Source organism: Vitis riparia, unplaced genomic scaffold (assembly GCF_004353265.1).
Source record: "Vitis riparia cultivar Riparia Gloire de Montpellier isolate 1030 unplaced genomic scaffold, EGFV_Vit.rip_1.0 scaffold525_pilon_pilon, whole genome shotgun sequence".
NCBI classification, from domain to species: Eukaryota; Viridiplantae; Streptophyta; class Magnoliopsida; order Vitales; family Vitaceae; genus Vitis; species Vitis riparia.
Window position 1 is genome coordinate 50,464 of NW_023269695.1, and position 24,994 is coordinate 75,457.

General features: G+C 30.3%; 2 protein-coding genes across 2 annotated transcripts; both read left to right on the top strand.

Moving 5' to 3' along the window:
- The first annotated feature begins 841 nt into the window (after positions 1 to 841).
- On the top strand, positions 842 to 3,355 carry LOC117909977 (probable disease resistance protein At1g61300). Its single transcript, XM_034824021.1, has one exon. The coding sequence runs from the start codon at positions 842 to 844 to the stop codon at positions 3,353 to 3,355; it is 2,514 nt and encodes an 837-aa protein (XP_034679912.1).
- A 4,378-nt stretch (positions 3,356 to 7,733) lies between these two features.
- LOC117909974 (disease resistance protein SUMM2-like) lies at positions 7,734 to 10,598 on the top strand. Its single transcript, XM_034824019.1, has one exon. The coding sequence runs from the start codon at positions 7,822 to 7,824 to the stop codon at positions 10,141 to 10,143; it is 2,322 nt and encodes a 773-aa protein (XP_034679910.1). The 5' UTR covers positions 7,734 to 7,821; the 3' UTR covers positions 10,144 to 10,598.
- Positions 10,599 to 24,994: the final 14,396 nt, after the last annotated feature.

A 24,994-nucleotide genomic window follows, 5' to 3' on the forward strand; every position in this document is an offset into this window, starting at 1 on the left:
CTGGTGGTTTACAAGGAGAATTTGGGCATTTAGGCAACAAAAATCTAATGAAAAATATCTCCTGGTGTCGGTTACAAATATCGGGAAGCACTAAGGACCACTTCGCAGGTGAGAAGTGAGGTCTGCGAGATTTCGCAGGTGCACAAGAAGGGCTGCGAAATTTCTTCATAGCAACCAGCTGATTCAACACCTTTGCAAAGTGGACTTCCATCTTGGCGTGTTTGGCTTCCATCGTGGCGTGAAGCTTCAGGGGAACTCCATAGCACTGTGCAAAAGTGTTGCGAAATATCTCGCAACAAAAGGCTGATTCCGCAGCACTTTTCTAAATCCTTCTCAGCTTGGAGCAGTCACCTTCCAAAGGCTGTAACTTTCTCATTTCAGCTCCAAATTGCACACGGTTTGAAGCATTGGATTGTTGACTTCCTAATCTTTCAAATGACATATTATATGCATAATTTGGACATCAGGAAGTGCTCCAAAAGTGGCTGCAGTGACTGTCATCAAGAATGCTTCATGGCTGGCTTCTCTTTGCTTCCCCTTGCATTCCAGACTTTGCTTATGGAAAAAGAGCTTCAAGGCTTTGGTTCTTCATTCCTCTAAGCTTCCCATTGCTTTCCAAGGATTCCATAAAACTCTCCTCAATCTCATAATGCTTTGGTGATCAAAATACTAACAAAAACACCAAAACTTACACATTTTGATTAGAATTGATTGAAAGGGGCCTTAACATGCTAATTGGGTTAAAAGGCTCTAACTACTACTCAAAAGTGTTTAAAAGGATTAATTAAAAGCTATCAAATAGCACTTTTTGAGTAGTAATCAGCTTTCCAGGGTGGAAGCCATGGAAATTGAAGTCGGTCAACTGATTGGAGATGGTGCGGAGACCATTGAGGATAAACGATTACGTGGTTGTTGCCATCCCAAGCATTGCATCTCCAGCTACACGTTGGGAAAAAAAGTGGCCAGGAAGCTACAAGATATGGCTACTCTAATGAGCGAAGGACGTAATTTTGAGGTGGTGGCTGATATTGTACCTCCAGCTCCTGTGGAGGAAATACCCGGCCGACTCACTGTGGGCTTGGAATCAACATTTGACAAAGTTTGGAGGAGTCTCGAAGAAGAACATGTAGGGATGATCGGCTTATATGGGTTGGGGGGCGTTGGGAAGACCACCCTCCTGACACAAATCAACAATCATTTCCTTAAAACATCCCACAATTTTGATGTCGTAATTTGGGTAGCGGTTTCAAAAACTCCAAATCTACGGCGGGTTCAAAACGAGATTTGGGAGAAGGTGGGATTCTGTGATGATAAATGGAATAGCAAAAGCCGCCATGAGAAAGCCAAAGACATCTGGAGAGCCTTGAGCAAAAAGAGGTTTGTGATGTTGTTGGATGACATGTGGGAGCAAATGGATCTGTTAGAAGTGGGAATTCCACCTCCTGACCAACAAAATAAGTCCAAGCTGATATTCACCACTCGATCTCAGGACTTGTGCGGGCAAATGGGAGCTCACAAGAAGATCCAAGTGAAATCTTTGACATGGAAGGATTCGTGGGATCTGTTTCAAAAATATGTGGGAAAGGACGCCCTTAATTCTGAACCAGAAATATCTGAGCTCGCTGAAATGGTTGCAAAAGAGTGTTGCGGTTTGCCACTGGCGATAATTACCATAGGGCGAGCCATGGCTTCTAAAGTGACACCCCAAGATTGGAAGCATGCAATTAGAGTACTACAAACATGTGCTTCAAATTTTCCAGGTATGGGGCACCGAGTGTACCCACTTTTGAAATACAGCTATGATAGTTTGCCCTCCAAAATAGTTCAATCTTGCTTCTTATATTGTTCTTTATTCCCAGAAGATTTTTTCATAGTTAAGGAACTTTTGATATATCAATGGATTTGTGAGGGATTTTTAGATGAATTTGATGACATGGATGGAGCCAGAAATCAGGGATTTAATATTATCAGTACTCTCGTTCATGCATGTCTACTTGAGGAACCTTCAGATACTAGATTGGTAAAATTTCATGATGTTGTACGTGATATGGCCTTGTGGATAACCAGTGAAATGGGGGAGATGAAGGGCAAGTTTTTGGTACAAACAATTGCCGGTTTGACCCAAGCACCTGACTTTGTCAAATGGACGACGACAGAAAGGATTTCACTGATGGACAACCGAATTGAGAAGTTAACAGGATCACCCACATGTCCCAATCTCTCGGTACTTCTTCTAGATTTGAATAGTGATTTGCAGATGATAAGCAACGGTTTTTTCCAATTTATGCCCAATCTAAGAGTGTTGAGCTTATCAAACACCAAAATAGTTGAGTTACCATCAGATATTTCTAATTTGGTTTCATTGCAATATCTTGATTTATATGGTACAGAGATAAAAAAGTTGCCAATTGAGATGAAGAATCTCGTACAATTGAAGATTTTGATATTTTGTACATCTAAACTCTCTTCAATTCCTCGAGGACTAATATCAAGTCTTTTAATGCTGCAAGTGATTGGCATGTACAATTGTGGACTTTATGATCAAGTAGCTGAAGGAGGCGTTGAATCATATGGTAATGAGACCTTGGTAGAGGAATTGGAGAGTGTGAAATACTTGACAGATTTAAGTGTCACCATAGCAAGTGCCTCTGTGTTTAAGAGATTTTTAAGTTCCAGAAAGTTACCGAGTTGCACTCGAGCAATCTGCCTCAAGGTGTTCAAAGGTTCAAGCTCACTCAACCTATCATCTCTCGAAAATATGAAGCATCTCTATGGGCTTACGATGAAAGATTTGGATAGTTTGAGAGAGATTAAGTTTGATTGGGCAGGGAAAGGAAAGGAAACAGTGGGGTATAGCAGTCTCAACCCGAAGGTCAAATGCTTCCATGGCCTTTGCGAAGTGGTCATCAATAGATGCCAGATGTTGAAGAATTTGACATGGCTTATTTTTGCCCCAAACCTCCTATATCTTAAAATAGGACAATGTGATGAAATGGAAGAAGTGATAGGTAAAGGTGCAGAGGATGGAGGAAATCTGAGCCCATTCGCAAAACTCATACGACTGGAGTTAAATGGTTTACCCCAACTGAAGAATGTGTACCGGAATCCCTTGCCCTTTCTCTACCTTGACAGAATTGAAGTGGTTGGGTGTCCAAAGCTGAAGAAGCTGCCACTCAACTCCAACAGTGCCAATCAAGGTAGAGTTGTGATGGTAGGAAAGCAAGAGTGGTGGAATGAGTTAGAATGGGAGGATGAAGCTACTCTAACTACTTTTCTTCCCAGTTTCAATGCAATTGGAATGTGTATAAGAACAAGGAGCTTAGGTATGATTCCAATTAAAATCAACCAAATATAATTGGAATGTGTATTTTTCTTTAATTCATTCTATAATTAGATGCCTATCGTTGGCAGGATTTGAAGGAATGGCAAATGTTTGGTGTTTGTTGTGGATTTAAATTCCATTTTTTCAAGACTTTTTTTTTTGGCTGATTAATATTTATGGAATTGATTGAGATTGTAGTTTCAAGTTTTTGCCATGCTTAATCTTGGTACAAGGGTAATCTCTAGTTTTGCCTTATACTTCTCTCTAGAAATTTATTTTTATGTTTTTGACATGTTTACTTGAAGTTCCAAATCCAATTACGATGAGAAAATAAAAAATGATCCTATGCTTTGGCATCAATTAAATCTATGCTTTGCAAAATTATCAGGTTGATTACAAAAAAATGCTACACTCAATTTAAGTCTCAGTTATGCTTTTGATTTTTTGGCTTTCCATTTCACTCCACTTTTGCTATTGAAATTAGTGGGGAAAAAGTAAAAAATAAATGTATAATTTAGCGTCAAAGTGGATATTATAATTAAGTTTTGTATAATTATAATTGAACATCACAAATTATGTCCTTCATATATTTATTATAAAAAGAATTTTAATATGAGTATTAGTTCTTCTTTTATAATTTTTAAACTTTTTTTTAATATTTATATGAGTTTTAATCAATTTTCTTTTTATTTAATTGATATATCATGATATATTCATAAAATCCAATCATTTATATTTCCTTAAAAACTAATATTTTTATCCTTGCGTATGAACTCTTATCCGATATATGCTCAATTTTTGAAAAATTTGAAAGAAAACGCAACAAAAAATAAAAGAAAAGAAAAGATGAAAGAAAAATGGAAAATAGATTATTAATAACTGATTTTTATATATTTTTTAGACTCACTTCACTCTTTTTTCTTTTTTATATAAAATTTAAATAATTTTAAATTTTAAATTTTTTTTAATTATATGTACTTGATCATGACAAACCCAATAATTAAAATTGTCATTAATTGAACAAATGAGATTAAAGACTTGACACCCAACTTCATTGGAAAAATTCAAAATTAATGAAAAGAATAAATTAAAAAAAATGCAAGAAAAATGGTATTCGCGCACTTGTATAAAAGGATGAGTTCTGGTTGTTGAATGGCAGATGGAGGAAAATAAAAGAAAATTGAGACGGGAAGGAGTTGCAAGTGTCATTTATTGTTGGTGCGAGCTGTTGACTCCTGTGAACCACTCAATCTAAGGGAGTTTGAGGATATGGACAGCAGTGGCAGCCCCACATTTGGAAAAGGATATTCTAAGAGAACCTTCATTCTTCCTTCTAGCCTTCAACCCAAAAAAGATTGCTTGCCAAGGAGAAGAACAACCAATTGGCATCCAAAGACCCTTTCTTTTCTTTTGAAGCCTTCATGTAACTTGTCCTAGAAGCATCATTTCCTACTTCTTCTAACTTCTTTAAAAACTATTATCTATTTCGCTTTATTTTTAAAAACTATTTCTGCAAAATAACAATCAAACAATGTTATAATTTTTTGTTTTGGAAATAAGAAATTATTTTAAATCATAAGGCCAAACAGTCTATGCATTTTTAATACTTTATAAAAATAAGGATGTGAAAAGTTTTTTTAAACAACTTTTCAAAAAATAAAAAACCAAAAACTTTTTTGGGTAAATTTTTTTCAAGGATAATTTTTAAATTTTGGTTTTATAAAAAATTATAAATTTAATTTATATAATATTAGTTAAATTTCATTCAAGTCTCAACCATGGTAACTCCAAGAGAGAAAAGAATTGGTTTTAAAAAAAATTTTAAAAAAAAATGAAAAACCTTCCAAATATTCCAAATATTCCAAAATTCAAGTGTTGTGATCCCAAAATAACGAAAGATTTTACAAGTTATTGACAATTTCAAACTTTTAATTAGACTTGAAATAAAACTTCTCTCTTCATAAAAAATGTCTTCAACATTTTAGTGCATTCACGTATCCCTTTCAACTTGAATACTATTGACTACCTAATAATGAATGCTTAGATTTAATGTATTCTTATATTCTTTTCAACTTGACAGCCATTGTCTACCTAGTAATAGAGGTCATTTTTTAAAAGTTTTTTAACTTCTTTTATTACAATTAATTGTCTAGATATTTCAACTTGAGGGCCGTCAAGTATATTCTACTTAACAATACTTGTATTACCTATGAGAAGGTATTAAATACATTTATTCTACCACATTAGTATGTCAATAATGACCTTCTTAATTTATGGTGCGTATCCATTTAATCCTATTTAGAAGAATTAATAGGCTATTGTAATTTCAAAATTCAAGTGTTGTGATCCCAAAAGAAGGAAGATTTTACAAGTTATTGACAATTTCAAACTTTCAATTAGAGTTGCAATAAAACTTCTCTCTTTATCAAAAATGTCTTCAACATTTTAGTGCATTCACATATCCCTTTCAACTTGAATACTACTATCTACCTAACAATGAAGGTTTAGGGCTTGTTTGATTGCTGTTTTTTAAAACTGTTCTGGAAAACAATTTTTGAGAACAATTTTTAAGAATAGTTTTTTGTGTTTTAAAAAAAAATACATATATATTTGGGAACTAAATTCTGGAAAACAGCTTTTGTTCTCAAAAAAAAAAAAAACATGTTTTGTTAAGTTAATAAAAAAGTTTTTTAGAATAAATAAAACAAAAAACATGTTTGAAATTTATTGTTGGTGCGACTCCTATGAACCACTCAATCTAGGGGAGTTTTTATAATCTATAACACCCTGGATGATCAATTAAAATGGATGAAATCTTTCCTACTTTGAAAAATTAACCCTTCACCTTTTTTCAACCTAAAAAATACCAATTTTTAACAAAAATATTCTCATCTTTTCCTTACAAAAGTAACCATTTCTTTTAAAACACACATGAAAATAATGAAAATGTTGAAATGTATTTCTATAAAAAATGAGTTATTCTTCAAGTTCGAAAATTGGAAATATTAGTTTTACAAATTTGAAAAGTTTTCATCATTTTTAATCAATTAATCCTATGTATTTTTCATTTTCTTGGGAAAATAATTGAACTTTGTGTTCATTTTTGACAAAATGAAAATTGGAGAACCATTTACAACCTTATTTAAATAATATAGATTTTGAAAAAAAAAATTAAAAAAATTAAAATTAATTAAAATTCTAATATTCACAAGCATTTCCACTATGTTGCAGCATGGGTTTTGGTTAGGGGTTTGATTAGATATGAAAATGAAGGAACCCACATTTTCTTCCATGCTTTTGTCCTCTTTGGCACCCACTTCTAGAACTTCCATTGAACATCATAATGAAGAAGAAAATTGTGGGTTTATGTTGAGGGATTTCAAATGTGTAGGCCACTGAGGCCAAAGGACAAAAAAGGGCTGGGGTCCTTGAGATTGAGAAGCCAGCTCATTACTTTTGAAGAGCCAATCACCTCCCCCACCAACCCACCTTTTGACATTTGGGCTTTGACCCATTCCCCACTTATCCATAATGACAAAAATCAAAGCTTTATTTTAGTGTATTCACATATCCCTTTCAACTTGAATACTACTGTCTACCTAATAATAAAGGCTTAGATTTTAATGTATTCATGTATTCTTTTCAACTTGATCGTCAATGTCTACCTAATAATAGAGACCATTTTCTAAAAGTTTTCTTGCTTCTTTTATTACAATTAGTCGTCTAGATATTTTAGATTCAGGGTCAAGTATATACTACTTAATAATACTTGTATTACCTATGAGAAGGTATTAAATACATCCATGCTACCACATTAGTATGTTAATATAGTATAACTATTCATTCATATTTATCAAATCAAAACCTAAATAAGGAAGGAAAGAAAGTTATTTGGATTCAAAGATAATTAATAAAAGCTTTAAATTATTAGAAAAATGAATTATAAAAATTATTTTTTAATAAAATAACTTAATTATCATTTTATTTATTTTCAATTAATTAATTCTCAATAAGATCCAAAATATTGATAAATTATTATACCACATTAGTAAGCATTATAATACCATATCAACGAGCTTAGAACAACAAAGATACTCAATATATTCTATTAATAATCAAATGCATTGTCAAGTAATTTTCAATTTCACCATTTTATCAATTTTTTTCTTTAGGTTTTAGGTGATTATGGATCTGTACATAATTCTTATATTTTAATTTTAAAATTTCAAAACTCACGGTGATATACCATTGACTGATTCACTTTAATAATTTTTTTTTTCAAAAAATAAAATAAAATAAAAAAGGAAAGAAAACCGCAGAGAACTTAGCTTTGCCAAGGGACCATGTGTGCCCCATCACCCTCGACTTGGTGCCCATCACCTTTTTCCTTTGTTTCTCATCATCACTTTCCCAATATCTGCAAATAAAAGGCATTCCTTTTCTGCTTCGAATTTGTCATTCCTCTTTCTTACCTTCTCCTTGGAGTTTTTCATACATCAATGGGAAACGTGTTCTCAGTCTCAATCTCTACCAAGGACATCGCTGGTTGTTGTGATTGCACTGCTGCTCGAGCAAATTACATATGCAAGCTTGCAGAAAATCGGGTTACTTTGAGAACAGAGCTTCAAAAATTAAGGGAGCTGAAGAACGATGTGAATAGGAAGGTGGATGTGGCTGAGAGACAACAAATGAAGCGTCTGGATCAAGTACAAGGCTGGCTTTCCAGGGTGGAAGCCATGGAAATTGAAGTCCGTCAACTGATTGGAGATGGAGTGGAGACCATTGAGGAGAAACGATTACATGGTTGTTGCCATCCCAAGCATTGCATCTCCAGCTACACGTTGGGAAAAAAAGTGGCCAGGAAGCTACAAGATATGGCTACTCTAATGAGCGAAGGACGTAATTTTGAGGTGGTGGCTGATATTGTACCTCCAGCTCCTGTGGAGGAAATACCCGGCCGACCCACTGTGGGCTTGGAATCAACATTTGACAAAGTTTGGAGGAGTCTCGAAGAAGAACATGTAGGGATGATCGGCTTATATGGGTTGGGGGGCGTTGGGAAGACCACCCTCTTGACACAAATCAACAATCATTTCCTTAAAACATCCCACAATTTTGATGTCGTAATTTGGGTAGTGGTTTCAAAAACTCCAAATCTAGGGCGGGTTCAAAACGAGATTTGGGAGAAGGTGGGATTCTGTGATGATAAATGGAAAAGCAAAAGCCGCCATGAGAAAGCCAAAGACATCTGGAGAGCCTTGAGCAAAAAGAGGTTTGCGATGTTGTTGGATGACATGTGGGAGCAAATGGATCTGTTAGAAGTGGGAATTCCACCTCCTGACCAACAAAATAAGTCCAAGCTGATATTCACCACTCGATCTCAGGACTTGTGCGGGCAAATGGGAGCTCACAAGAAGATCCAAGTGAAATCTTTGGCATGGAAGGATTCGTGGGATCTGTTTCAAAAATATGTGGGAAAGGATGCCCTTAATTCTGATCCAGAAATATCTGAGCTGGCTGAAATGGTTGCAAAAGAGTGTTGCGGTTTGCCACTGGCGATAATTACCGTAGGGCGAGCCATGGCTTCTAAAGTGACACCCCAAGATTGGAAGCATGCAATTAGAGTACTACAAACATGTGCTTCAAATTTTCCAGGTATGGGGCACCGAGTGTACCCACTTTTGAAATACAACTATGATAGTTTGCCCTCCAAAATAGTTCAATCTTGCTTCTTATATTGTTCTTTATTCCCAGAAGATTTTTCCATAATTAAGGAACTTTTGATATATCAATGGATTTGTGAGGGATTTTTAGATGAATTTGATGACACGGATGGAGCCAGAAATCAGGGATTTAATATTATCAGTACTCTCGTTCATGCATGTCTACTTGAGGAATCTTCAGATACTAAATTGGTAAAATTTCATGATGTTGTTCGTGATATGGCCTTGTGGATAACCAGTGAAATGGGGGAGATGAAGGGCAAGTTTTTGGTACAAACAAGTGTTGGTTTGACCCAAGCACCTGACTTTGTCAAATGGACGACGACAGAAAGGATTTCACTGATGGACAACCGAATTGAGAAGTTAACAGGATCACCCACATGTCCCAATCTCTCGACACTTCGTCTAGATTTGAATAGTGATTTGCAGATGATAAGCAATGGTTTTTTCCAATTTATGCCCAATCTAAGAGTGTTGAGCTTATCAAACACCAAAATAGTTGAGTTACCATCAGATATTTCTAATTTGGTTTCATTGCAATATCTTGATTTATCTGGTACAGAGATAAAGAAGTTGCCAATTGAGATGAAGAATCTCGTACAATTGAAGATTTTGATGTTGTGTTCATCTAAAGTCTCTTCAATTCCACGAGGACTAATATCAAGTCTTTTAATGTTGCAAGCCGTTGGCATGTACAATTGTGGACTTTATGATCAAGTAGCTGAAGGAAGCGTTGAATCATATGGTATGGAGTCCTTGGTAGAGGAATTGGAGAGTTTGAAATACTTGAGGCATTTAACTGTCACCATAGCAAGTGCCTCTGTGTTTAAGAGATTTTTAAGTTCCAGAAAGTTACCGAGTTGCACTCTAGGAATCTGCCTCAAGATGTTCAAAGGTTCAAGCTCACTCAACCTATCATCTCTCGAAAATATGAAGCATCTCTATGGGCTTACGATGGAAGATTTGGATAGTTTGAGAGAGATTAAGTTTGATTGGGCAGGGAAGGAAAGGAAACAGTGGGGTATAGCAGTCTCAACCCGAAGGTCGAATGCTTCCATGGCCTTGGCGAAGTGGCCATCAATAGATGCAAGATGTTGAAGAATTTGACATGGCTTATTTTTGCCCCAAACCTCCTATATCTTACAATAGGACAATGTGATGAAATGGAAGAAGTGATAGGTAAAGGTGCGGATGAAGGAAATCTGAGCCCATTCACAAAACTCATACGACTGGAGTTAAATGGTTTACCCCAACTGAAGAATGTGTACCGGAATCCCTTGCCCTTTCTTTACCTTGACAGAATTGAAGTAGTTGGGTGTCCAAAGCTGAAGAGGCTGCCACTCAACTCCAACAGTGCCAATCAAGGTAGAGTTGTGATGGTAGGAAAGCAAGAGTGGTGGAATGAGTTAGAATGGGAGGATGAAGCTACTCTAACTACTTTCCTTCCCAGTTTCAATGCAATATAAGAACAAGGGGCTTAGGTATAATTGGAATGTGTATTATTCTTTAATTCATTCTATAATTAGATGCCAATCGTTTGCAGGATTTGAAGGAATGCCAAATGTTTTTAATTCCATTTTTTCAGGACTTTCTTTTTCTTTCTTTTTTTGGCTGATTAATATTTATGGAATTGATTGAGATTATAGTTTCAAGTTTTTGCCATGCTTAATCTTGGTACAAGGGTAATCTTGACATGTTTACTTGAAGTTCCAAATCCAATTACGACAAAGAAAATAAAATGATCTATGCTTTTGCAAAATTATCAGGTTGATTACAAAAAAGTGTTACACTCACTTAAAGTCTCAATTATGCTTTTGGTTTTTTGGCTTTCTATTTCACTCCACTTTTGCCATCTCAAGTTTGAAATTAGAGGGGAAAAAACAAAAAATAAATGTATAATTTAGCGTCAAATTGGATATGTTTCCTAATTTTTTTCTTTTTAATTTAAAAAGCTAATAATTTTTAAAAACTATTTGAAAGAACTGAGATATTAAAAAGTTTTAATTTCTCAAAATTTAAATTTTTAAACATTCAACCTAAACCTTTTGGATACACTTTATAGTTTTTGTTTTCAAAATAGAAACTTCTACATAAAAATGCAAAAACTCTCATATAAAACTTACCTTATCCCTTTAAAAATTATTTTTTAAAATTTTTTAAATTTGAGGTAATAAAGAAATTTTAATATCTTAATTTTTTAAATCAATTTTAAAAGACCATTACAATCTTAATGCAAGTCTTTAAAGTTTTTATATTTTATATAAAAGATAATACTATTTTCTTTTTATTTTGCAAAATAGAAAACACAAAATATATTCAAATGAACACAACGTATGTACTTTTTGTACAAGATTCTCTAATATTTATATAGAAATTAATTATGCTACTTTCTACTTTTGAAAAATAAAATAAAATCAAGAAAAGTTTATCCAAACAAAATCTTAATAATGCAAAATATTATAGAAACCAAGGAAAAATAAATCCATAAGAAAAGTTTATTATTTAATTAGGAACACTAACATGTTTAAGGAATTATTTAATTAATAAACGGCCCACATTTCCCTTGATGGAGTCTTCTTAGCAAAATAGCCTAAGAAATTATGCAATGAGCCCAATGGCCCGGCCCAACAGCCAATTAATTTGTAAGGGATAGGAAGAGGTTTATAAATCTATTTATGCTTCTCTCACTCCTAATGTGGGATCTCAACTTTTTTTGTTGCAAAGAGAGCTTGAACCATAGACCTCAAGGTTCCTAATACATTATTATCCACTTTGCTACAACCATAGTTACGTTTAAATTTAACAAGGAAAAACTATATAGGTTATTTTAAAAAATAATTATAAATATAAATACAAATATATATATATATATATATATTAAGGGTCTCCAAAAAGCCCACGGCCCACGGCCTGGCCCAACGGGCTAAAGCCCGACCCGAGCCCATTTCTAGATGGGCTGGGCCATGGGCCCCACTTTAGGCTCGGCCTGGCCTGGCGGGCTGGCCCGCCTGTAAGCCCGCCACTTAAAAAATATATATATATATAAAAAATATTCAAGAAATAGAAAAGGCTACATTAATAAAAATATTCATTGCTAACTATTTTATTCATTGAATGTATACATTACATTTGAAAATGTGGGAAAAGTTTACATTACTACAAAATAAATACATCCCAACTAGGTTGGCACCTACTTATTTGTCAATCATTTGTACTTTTCAACCACAAAAATAAAAATAAAAATATGACATACATTTAATAAAATATTTTAATCATTATCTCTTGGCGATGATGGCGAACTATCGCAAATCCATGAAGATCTTGATGATTTTAGTTTTTCCATATCGACAAGCATATTTTCTTCTTGAATAGAATCAAATATCCTTTTATCTGCTATTGCCCAGTCTTTCACACATATATTTGCTTCAATAGAATCCGGCACTAAGCTGCATCGTTTATCACTAACTACTCTTCCACCTGCACTAAAAGCAGCTTCTGATGCAATTGTACTCACAGGAACTGTTAGTACATCACGAGCAATGATAGAAAGCATAGGATATTTGTGTTGTTGTGATTTCCACCATATTAAAATATCAAAATCTTCATCATCTTCAAATGAAATTAAATCAATATTAAGATATCTATCTAAATCAATTGTGTTGTTTGGAGAACTATTTGTTGCCTTCTTTCGACTTTTTAACATTTCTAGAGCTCCTTTATAAAAAGATGAAGAGCTTGTAGATGTAGGTGGTAATTTAATAGAACTAATATCATCACCATATTTTTCTTTATAATAGTTATATAAATTATATAATAATGAATTTACTTCATTTTTAATTTCTTCAATATTTATTTGGTCATTAAAATAAATAATTGTTAACCATTCATCCAAAGCTTCAAATTTCAATCTAGGGTCCACAATTAAACCAAGATAAAAAAAATTAAAGGTATTTCTCCCCAATATTTTCTAAATTTTTCTATCATTGCAAATATTGCATCATTAAATATATCCAAATTTAAATATTTTTGAAGTACAATAAAAATATTAGTTATTTGCATGACAACTCGGTTTGAAGATGGATAATATACACCACAAAAATTTTTTGTTGAAGTATCAAATACTTCAAAAAGATCTCTTAAAAGATCTGCAATATGCCAATCATAATAATTTAATACATCAATATCTGCTTCACAATCATTGCTAATTAATTGTATTTCATATAGTTCTACTACTTTTCTATATTTTATAATAGTTTGTAAAAGTTTATAAGTGGAATTCCATCTAGTGGGCATATCCAAATTTATATTTCTTTTTTTCATATTTAACATTTTGCAACAATAAAAAAATAATTCATGTTTTGCTTGAGAACTATTAAGACCCGCAGCAATGCCTCTAATTTTTTATAATGTATCATCAACGTGTTTTAATCCATCTTTTACAATTAAATTTAAAATATGTGCACAACAACGCACATGAAATATTTTACATTGATCTTCTTTTATCTGCCAATATCGTTTTAATCTAGATACTGCTGCATCATTATTAGAAGCATTATCTAATGTTATTGTAAATATTTTATCACGAATGCCAAAATTTATAATTTCATCATTTATTAAAGATGCTATATTTTTACCATTATGTGGAGCATTTATTATTTTAAATGAAATAATTCTTTTATTTAATTTTCATTCATTATCAATATAATGAGCAGTTATACATAAAAAAACCATTGTGAGTTAAAGATGTCCAAATATCAAATTTTTCCTTCAAAATTTGCAAAAAAAAATTTTAAATTTTCTTTTTGTGTTCCAAAATTTTTTATAAGAATTCTTTTAACTGTATTTCCAGAGCAACCTTGAAACTGAGGATTAACAGCTTGTTGCATTGTTCCCGTATAATCATGAGTTTCCATGAAATTGAAAGGTTGTTTTGCTCTTATTATATAACCAATCATTTCTTCACGACAATAAGATTCATCATAAGAAAATGTTTTTAAATTTCCACTTTCATTTTTACCTAATTGCATATAATTTCTAATATCTACATTATTTTTAGTTTTACAATTTTCATGATGCCTTTTTAAATGACTTGTACCTGCATTTGAGCCACCACTAAGAAGTTTGTTACAAATTTTACATTTTGATTTTATTTCTTTTTTATTATTTTCTAAATTTATTTCTATTCTATCAAAAAAATTTCATATATTTGAAGTAAATTTTTTGCTATCACATGCATTAGATGAAGAACAAGAACCACTTGTCATAATTATAATTATTGATAAAATATTATGCTAAAAATAATAAATATAAAATTAAAATGTAACAAATAAATAAAAGAAAAGGTGAAGTATGTTACTAAATTGGAGAACCAAAGTAGAAATTCCTTCAAATTTGAACTCTTTGAACCACCAATGCTTGTTTTTCACCACCAATAATATTGAATAATTTGAGACAAAATGCAATAATTAGAAATATTGTGGAATGGGAGAGAGCTTAAGAGTTGAGAGAATAGAAAAAAATTGAGGGTATTTAATATTTATAAGGATTTAAATATTAGGATTTAATTTTTTTTTTTTTAAATGTCAAGACCGTTCAACGGTCATATATTTGATATTTATGAATTATGAGTGGCATGTTCAATGGTCATGTGACCGTTGAACAGCCAACTCACTTTTATTTTTTTTCAAAAATCATACAACATTTCTAATATATATATAACTAATGCAAAATAGTTACACAAAAGAGGGTCAGCTCAGTTGGTGGCTAGCTCCCCTTCCCTTCAAAACTCAAAAGTATTTTAATTTTTACCCAAAGCCCACCCAGCTTGCCCAGCCAAGGCCCGCCCAGCCCGCCCAACTTGAGGGCCCACGAGCTGGGCCAAGGGCCTTAGATTTACCAAGGGCCCAGCCCGACCGGCCCGTTGACTAGTCAACGGGCTCAATGGCCCGCCCCGGGCTGGGCCATGGGCCTTACTCCTCTGGGCCAGCTGGCCCGGCCCGGCCCGTTGGAGACCCTTTATATATATATATATATATATATATATAATACAATTTTTTTTTTCATTTTCAATATGTTTAATATTTAAATATGATTTTTACCATTTATTTTCATATTTAAATATTGCATATATTTTGTTTAATAAATTAAAAATGTTAATACATTTATATAAAAATGAATAAATAATATTACAAATATTAATAATTTTTAATTATATGTATTTAAAATTATTTTAAATTTAAATAAAATATAAATTATATATTTATGACATCATTGATTCAACCACTGATCCGACAAGTGAACCGTGTATCAATAACTTTTTCGGTTTAATATCTGGTCCGATTCTGAAAATATTGACATTAACATGTTTCAAGAAAAAAAAAACTTAAAAGAGAAATTCTCCACTAAAGTTTGATGATAAGATCATTTTGTTCATCTTTTATCATCATTGACAAGTATAAATATCATTTGAAAAATTATGTTGATATCTTTGACAAGTATAAATGTCCTCAGAAAAATTATGTTGGTATTAGCTTGTACATCGAGGATGTTTCAATATTGTCAATTAAAGAAACCACAAGGTCAGGCTTTTTGCTATTTCTATCCAAATAGCATATAAGTTTAAGTCATAAAAAAAAAAAAAAGCTAAAAAAGAAAGGCAAAAAAAATGAAAAAAGCAACAACAACCAATCACAATGGGTAGCAATATCAATAAATAAAGGGCTTTGAGAACTAGACGCTATACTTCTTTCCATGCAACCATGAAATATATGTTTATTTTTCTTTGAGCAACAAAATAATGGAAGTTGTCAACATGATAACATAGGTTTGATTATAAGTAGTTAACTCTCCTTTAAATTTTTCATTCTTCTTCCTATCATCCTTGGAATCTATTACATACTAATAGAAAATGCATGCTCAGACCCAATCTCAACTAACAAAATCATTGGACACTATCGTTACTACAGTATTGTCCAAGAAAATTATATATCAAAGCTTGAAGAAAACCAATAAGATTTGAGAAGTACTATTTCATGTGCTTGCTAAGTCATACATGTGGAAGTCAAGTTATATGAAAAAAGATCAAGTCTTGCTTGTTTTGTTTGAATGGTTCTTTTGTTTTAAAGATGTTATTTTTGTTGTTAAAGGTGAGAATGTGTAACTCATTGCCTTTATTTCTTTGCTAGATTGTTCCTTATTTGTAAGGAACCTAATATTAGAATTATGGATATTTAAGTGTTTATCTCAATGGAATAAGATGTGAACTTTATATCTTATCAATTTTTTAGTTGTATTAGAAGGGGTTAGCAAATTTCTTTATATCTTTTAATTTTCTTATCTTTTTCTTAAGCCACTTATGAGCATATCAAGTATACTAAAAAAATTAAGCAAGTAGAGGAATGGTTTAAAAAGGAAGATAGATCTAGTTGGATCTTAGAGGGTCTAGGGTTTAGGCTTTTGTTAGTAACATTTCTACCATAATCTTTTATAAAACACAATTAATGTTTAAATATAAAATAAAAGAATTGTTTTTTATAGTATCTTTTGTCATATGTTATTACACATTATGATAACACAATTAATGTTTGAATATGAATTAAAAGAATTAAAATTGGTTAAAATGTTTGGGCTTAATATTGGGCCTCCATTATGAATTGGTTTTCCTAATTTGCCTAAGCCCTGTTGTCTAGGATAAGGTTGAAAAAATGCAAAATAAAATATTTGGATCAAGACAAACATTCAAACATCCTTGTAGACATTTAAATGTTGATACTTTCAAATTAGTTTCCTTCTTTTTTTCTAACTCAAAAATCTCATTTTTGAAATGTTTTAAAATTAAGAAACACTCTATAATTGTTTGTTAAGGTTTTTCTAATATAAAATAGTTTGTTTTATTGAAATTTTGTGAACTCCCAAAAACTCTAGAGAATGTAATCATTCTTAAAGTTTGTAACTCTATCTTTTGAACTTTTTAAGATATTTCTTGAAAAAACCTCTTGTCATAATAAAGGTTAAAGACTCATACAACAAAACTTCAATAAGGGCCTCAAGAGATCTACTAAAGAGGACAGAGAATATTGCGTCAAGAATTTGGAAAAGGAATGTAAATACTATTGGTATAAGACCCTATAGAATATATATATATATATATATATATATACTATTTTCTCATATTTAGTAGGTTATTTAACTATTGAGAGACCACACCCACAATTTTTTACATTTAGGCCACAGGTTGGCTTTTCCATATTATATTCTGTGTTTATTATGTGATTGGGAATCTATGGGATTCATTAAATTTTACTTAATATCAAGATTATCTAATGGTTGAGAGACCACCCACGGTTTTTAACATTTAACTTGTTAGTTGGTTTTTCCATATTACATCTTGTGTATTTCTATGGGATTCTTCAAATTTTACTCAATATTGATATTATTGATAGAGAAAACTAAATTTAGGGTTGATTACTTCAACTATCAATTAATCCCTTCAAGGTGATTTTATATATTAAGACATAACAATTCTTTCATTATTATTCATATGAAAGGATGAATCATGCAAAATATATGTCTCAAAAAATAAATAGTAGCTATGACTCAAAATATAATAATTCCCTCATTTTATATAATACATAAATTAATAGCTACGTTCATGTTTGAACAAAAGTTCTAAGGTATGAACATTAAATATTTAAAACGAAAAATGATAGGAAATGATGGTTTTCTCCTAAACTTAGCTGCTTTGCCCCAATTTATGTTTTGTCATGGACAACTTTACAAAGAGGAAACTCCAATTCATTTTGGGTTAGTTACCATAAAGGTAATAAATATTACACCCAATTATTAAGAAAAAAATATACTAATTTCATAACCACAGACCTTGTATATATATATATGACACCTTAAAAAAGTGCAATTTTTATAAATAAAACTCTAAAAATGATAATATATTTATTTTTTAGGCCATCTAATTATTTGGAAGAATGACCAATACTAAAACTAAAAATTTCTAGCTTTGTCCTAATTATAATTGATGGAATTTATGAAAAAAAAAAAAAAAAACAAGGCAAAACTAAGAAGACAATAGTGTTGGATTAAAAGAAAAAAAAAAACTTATGATAAATTACAAAAATCACCCACATACTTTCACTTATACATCAATTTAGTCTTTTAAACTTTATATATCTAATATTGATCATAAATTATATCCAAATGTCAAATTGGGCCTTTTGCTAACAAGCAAATAAATATTGGTATGAGTTTTTATATCATATATTTGAATATTTTCAATTTATCTATGTACTTTTCGTTTTTTTAACAAAAAATCTTAATCAAAGGGCCTAATGTTAGCGTATAATTTATGATTGATATTACTTAAAGAATAAAAATTAGAGACTAAAATGAGATAGAGGTAAAAATTGAAAAATGATTTTTGTAATTTTCTCTTAAAATATGGATGAAGCATCTAAAACTTAGGATCCTATTTGTAATATAACTTCCTTTAGTTATAAGTGATGCATATTATGGCTTCAATGTGCTTCCTAAGTCATACACATGGAAGCCAAGTTATGTGCAAGAAGACCCCGTCTTGTTTGTTTTGTTTCAATGTTCCTTTTGTTTTGAAGTATTTATTTTTATTGTTAAAGGTGAGAATGTGTAAGTGATTGGTTTTATTTCTTTGGTGGTTTGTTTCTTATTTGTAAGGGAAATTAGTTATAGAATTATCTATATTTAAGTCTTTATCTCGATGGAATAAGATGTGAAATTGATATCTTATCAATTTTTGAGTTGTATAATTAGGAGGAGTTGATCCCTCAAAGTGTAAGTGAATTTCTTTTTATCTTTTAATTTTTGTACCTTTTTCTTGAGCCACTTATGAGTGTATCATGTAAACTCCAAAAATTAAGCAAGTTGAGGAATGATTTAAAAAGAAAGATGGATGTAGTTTGATCTTAGAGGGTCTAAGGTTTAGGCTTTTGTCAATAATGTTTCTACCAAAAAGCTTTTATGATAACCCAGTTAATATTTAAATATGAAATAAAAAATGGTTTCTGATAATATTTTTTATCATGTATTATTACACATTAAAAAAATGCAAACATATATATATATATATATAGAACTTTAAGCTTTATTTGGATACACTTTTGTTTGGTTTTTTAGTAAGAATTTTTTATATATAAAGAATAAACTTTTCTATAAAAGGTATAAACTTATCTTATGGCCTTAATAATTACTTTAAAAAAAAAAATTAAATTTGAGATAGTAAAATTTTTTTAATACCTTAATATTTTTTAATCAATTTTTAAGAACTATTTTATTTTCAATGTAACTTTTCAAGAACAAGAAGCATATCCAAACAGCCCCCTAAGTTGCTTTCAAGCATTTGTAAATGCTCTAAATACTCTCAAGGTTATTTTTAAATACCCTCTTACCACAAAAGTCTTTAAACATATGAAACATGTAAGCCATTAAATCAAGAAGTATATTGTTCAATTAAAAGAATTAAAATTCGTTAAAATGTTTGGGCTTAATGTTAGGCCTCCGTTAGGAATTGGTTTTCCTAATTTGCCTAAGCCTCATTGTCTAGGACAAGGTATGAAAAACACAAAATAAAAAATTTGGATCAAGACTACATTGAAACATCCTTGTGGGCATTTAAATGTTAGGACTTTTAAATTAGTTTCTATACCATTTTTAAGGAAATAAAGACTAATTTACTCTTATTTCTAAAAAGAAAAGAAATTTTTTTAATATAGTAACTAAATAAATAAGAGATGTAGTAACTAAATCAATAAATATATAATAACTAAATAAATTAATAACTTTTAACATCCGAAACAAAAGAAAATTGCATGATTTAGCATATTAAGTAGTTCAATTATGAGTACCTTCATTTGATTATCACTGTAAGGAGCATCTCATAAGGAGGTGACAACTGAAACTTTCACACCCCCATTTCTATTAACAGCTGATACATGACTCAGCCCTTTGAAAGACATAATGGACAAATGTTAAATCAAAAAACAGTCACAAAACCTATTACTTAAAAAAGGCATCACTATACAAATCTGAAGCCTAGAAGCTATCGAAGATAATGCAAACAAAGTCTCATATAGAAAGAACCGTAGCTCTTGGATTCTGCCCAAACAATAAATTTCTCTTTAATTCAAAATTCTGAATTTTGGAATAGTCGTTGCACTTGCCAGTGGGTTTCTACGTGGCTTTGCTCTGTCATTGCTATTATTAATAGACTGTGGGCTGGCCTTCTATGGTTTTCTGAATTTACATGCATACCCCCACTGTCACAATTAAGAATTGTTATTGATATACAATCGATGAAGGCGTTATTCTTTCCTCCTGCAAAAGCTTTCAAAACTTGTAACACTCCTCTGGTATTTTATCATGAAATTGATCAAAAGAAATTGATGAGATTGAGGGAGTTAAACCCAACCCTTAAGAAAATATGCAAAATATCCTAAAGTTCTATATTATGTGGTGGATTATCATCTAGCGACCCCTTATATCTTAACCAACATTGTTCAAGATCGTCACGATATTTTTGACAAATATTTTCTATTAAATTCTTTGAGGAAATTGACTGATGTTGATTGAATTATGAAGGTACAAGATTAGCATAAGGGTTCATCAGATGACTTATGATATATCAACAAAAATTTAAATAATGCAACCAAATCTAAAAATTATACCTACATTAACCTATAGCAAATAGTTAATTATTTTGATTATAAACAACTAAACAATGTTGATCCTTAGCAACAACACTTATTTCTTGACTGTTAATGTCTATTATAATATTACTAAAGCCTAAAATACATAGCAATTTTGGCCAAGAAAAATCAGAGATAGGATGACTACGGTAGTGAAAGTTAATGTTTGTCTTTAATTAAAACATTAATATTTAACTATTATTAGTTTAACTTAAGTGAAATACTATTATTAATTTGAAAGATAAACTTGTTTTTCTTTTTATTTTTATCATTGCAGTTTTTAAGATTCAAACAAGATGGAGTCAATAATGACCTCCTTAATTTATGGTGTGTATCCATTTAATCCCATTTTATTAAATTATTTTTTAATAAAATAACTTAATCATCATTTTATTTATTTTGAATTAATTAATTCTCAATAAGATCTAAAATATCAATAAATTATTATACCACATTAGTAAGCATTATAATACCACATCAACGAACTTAGAACAACAAAGATATTCAATGTATTCTATTATTAATCATATGCATTGTCAAGTAATTTTCAATTTCACCATTTTATCAATTTTTTTTCCAGGTTTTAAGTGATCATGGATGTGTACATAATTCTTATATTCTATCAAAAACTCTTGAGTGGACAATAAATTATAATTACCATTGACTGATTCACTCAATATAGTTAATAAAAAATTTAGTTATTTAAAAAAGAAAACTCACGGTGATATACCATTGACTGATTCACTTCAATAATTTTTTTCAAAAAAAAAAAAAAAAAAGGAATGAAAACCGCAGAGAACTTAGCTTTGCCAAGGGGCCCATGTGTGCCATCACCCTCGACTTGGTGCCCATCACCTTTCCCAATATCTGCAAATAAAAGGCATTCCTTTTCTGCTTTGAATTTGTCATTCCTCTTTCTTACCTTCTCCTTGGAGTTTTTCATACATCAAAGTATTTTCCATTTTTTGTTAACCGAAAACATAATATTTTCAAATAACATCTTTTAATTATTTTATATGTTATTTTTACTTATTTTCTAAGGACTGTTTTAAAAATAATTATAGTAACATTTAGAATGATTAAAAATAAAATACTACATATAACAATTATTTTTAAAACAAGTTAAAAGTATTAAAAATATTTTAGGTTTCAAACAAACAGACTTTTATTTTATAAAATATTAGAAAATAGTTTTAAAAAATTATTCTCAAAAATTGTTTTAAAAAATAATTACCAAAAAAGTCTAAGTTTTTATCAATAATAAAAAATGAAAACAAAAATAAAGATAAGTGCATTAGAAAAATAATAATAAAATAGTAAAAATTCATATTAAAAAAAAAATTATTAAAATTTTTATTCAAAAAACGTTTCTTATAAATTATTTCTATTTAATCTTGACTTAAAAAAAGAAAAAGAAAGGTAGTCTTACCTTATGAAACTATTTAACTTTATTACATTCATGAAAATTAACTAACTTTAATTAATAAAAATATTTTCTCCTACCTTACAAGGACAAAAAATGAGGCCAGGTCACTAGAAAATATGATGAGAAATGTTGAATATCTCGAGGATTTTTTCGTCCGTATTTTCTGAATTTTCTGTTTATCCTCGTATCAGCACGCTCCACGCCTAGCACTGCCCTTCACGCGGCTTCCAACCCACGGTCCACGCTCCATTGTGGCCATGCTCCACACGTTTTGACCAGGACGTCAACTGGTCTTTTTTTGAAAATTAGAGGATGTGGGGGGCCGGCTGTTGGGTTTGATCCCAGGCTCATGCACTTGAGTTTGGAACGACGGACATGGGCAGTGGCACTTGGGCAATGCAATCTAAAAGGGAAAAATGTACTTATATACACACATTTAAAAAAAAGAAACAGAAACTAGAAGTCTTTAAAATTAATTTCAATTTAGTGTACATCCAAGTCAAAGTAATATTTATGATTATAAAAAAATAACCTTTGATGGAAAAGTAGGTAAAATCTTAATTATTATTAAATGATATGTATTATATTTGGATTTTTGGGATTCTTATTTGAAATATTTGATTAAAAAAAATGAAATAATTTTTAAATTGTGAGTTTAACTATTCCCATATTTTTTCTTTAAAAAAAATAACCTATTTTTGACATAAATTCCTTCTACCATTTCAAGTATTTACATATATGTTTTTAAAAAATATTATTTTTATAAAAAATAAATGAGTATATTTTTGTCCAAATAAGACCAAAAAAGGGGTGAGATGTTAAATTTCAAAAATTGGGATTTTAAAAACCCTTTTAATCAAATAACTCATCTTATTTTATTATTATTTTTTTCAAATGTGTATGAAAACACACTTTTCATAATATAAAAATTATCATGATATTTTATATATATATATATATATATTGATTAAAAATAAGAGAAATATAAAGTTTAAATATTTTTAATTAAAAAATCATATTTTTATTTATTTTATTTTATTAAATTATCCCAATTACATAGATCAATATAAATAAGTTCTTAAGTTTTGTATATTATAATTGAACATCACAAATTATGTCCTTCATATATTTATTATAAAAAGAATTTTAATATGAGTATTTTTTTCTTCTTTTATAATTTCTAAACTTTTTTTTTTAATATTTATATGACTTTTAATCAATTTTCTTTTTATTTAATTGATATATCATGATATATTCATAAAATCCAATCATTTATATTTCCTTAAAAACAAATATTTTTATCCTTGCATATGAACTCTTATCCAATATATGCTCAATTTTTGAAAATTTTGAAAGAAAATGCAACAAAAAATAAAAGAAAAGAAAAGATGAAAGAAAAATGGAAAATAGATTTAAAATTAATAAATGATTTTTATATATTTTTTAGACTCACTTCACTCTTTTTTCTTTTTTATATAAAATTTAAATAATTTTAAATTTTAGATTTTTTTTAATTATATGTACTTGATCATGACAAACCCAATAATTAAAATTGTCATTAATTGAACAAATGAGATTAAAGACTTGACACGCAACTTCATTGGAAAAATTCAAAATTAATGAAAAGAATAAATTAAAAAAAATGCAAGAAAAATTGTATTCGCGCACTTGTATAAAAGGATGAGTTCTGGTTGTTGAATGGCAGATGGAGGAAAATAAAAGAAAATTGAGACGGGAAGGAGTTGCAAGTGTCATTTATTGTTGGTGCGAGCTGTTGACTCCTGTGAACCACTCAATCTAAGGGAGTTTGAGGATATGGACAGCAGTGGCAGCCCCACAATTGGAAAAGGATATTCTAAGAGAACCTTCATTCTTCCTTCTAGCCTCCAACCCAAAAAAGATTGCTTGCCAAGGAGAAGAACAACCAATTGACATCCAAAGACCCTTTCTTTTCTTTGGAAGCCTTCATGTAACTTGTCCTAGAAGCATCATTTCCTACTTCTTCTAACTTCTCCAAAAACTATTATCTATTTTGCTTTATTTTTAAAAACTATTTCTGCAAAATAACAATCAAACCATGTTATAATTTTTTGTTTTGGAAATAAGAAATTATTTTAAATCATAGGGCCAAACAGTCTATGCATTTTTCATACTTTATAAAAATAAGGATGTGAAAAGTTTTTTTAAACAACTTTTCAAAAAATAAAAAACCAAAAACTTTTTTGGGTAATTTTTTTCAAGGATAATTTTTAAAATTTGATTTTATAAAAAATTATAAATTTAATTTATATAATATTAGTTAAATTTCATTCAAGTCTCAACCATGGTAACTCCAAGAGAGAAAAGAATTGGTTTTAAAAAAATGAAAAACCTTCCAAATATTCCAAAATTCAAGTGTTGTGATCCCAAAATAACGAAAGATTTTACAAGTTATTGACAATTTCAAACTTTTAATTAGACTTGAAATAAAACTTCTCTCTTCATCAAAAATGTCTTCAACATTTTAGTGCATTCACGTATCCCTTTCAACTTGAATACTATTGACTACCTAATAATGAAGGCTTAGATTTAATGTATTCTTATATTCTTTTCAACTTGACAGCCATTGTCTACCTAGTAATAGAGGTCATTTTTTAAAAGTTTTTTAACTTCTTTTATTACAATTAATTGTCTAGATATTTCAACTTGAGGGCCGTCAAGTATATTCTACTTAACAATACTTGTATTACCTATGAGAAGGTATTAAATACATTTATTCTACCACATTAGTATGTCAATAATGACCTTCTTAATT

Coding starts and splice junctions, on each gene's coding strand:
- LOC117909974 (XM_034824019.1), top strand. CDS start 7,822: ATGGGAAACGTGTTCTCAGTCTCAATCTCTACCAAGGACATCGCTGGT.
- LOC117909977 (XM_034824021.1), top strand. CDS start 842: ATGGAAATTGAAGTCGGTCAACTGATTGGAGATGGTGCGGAGACCATT.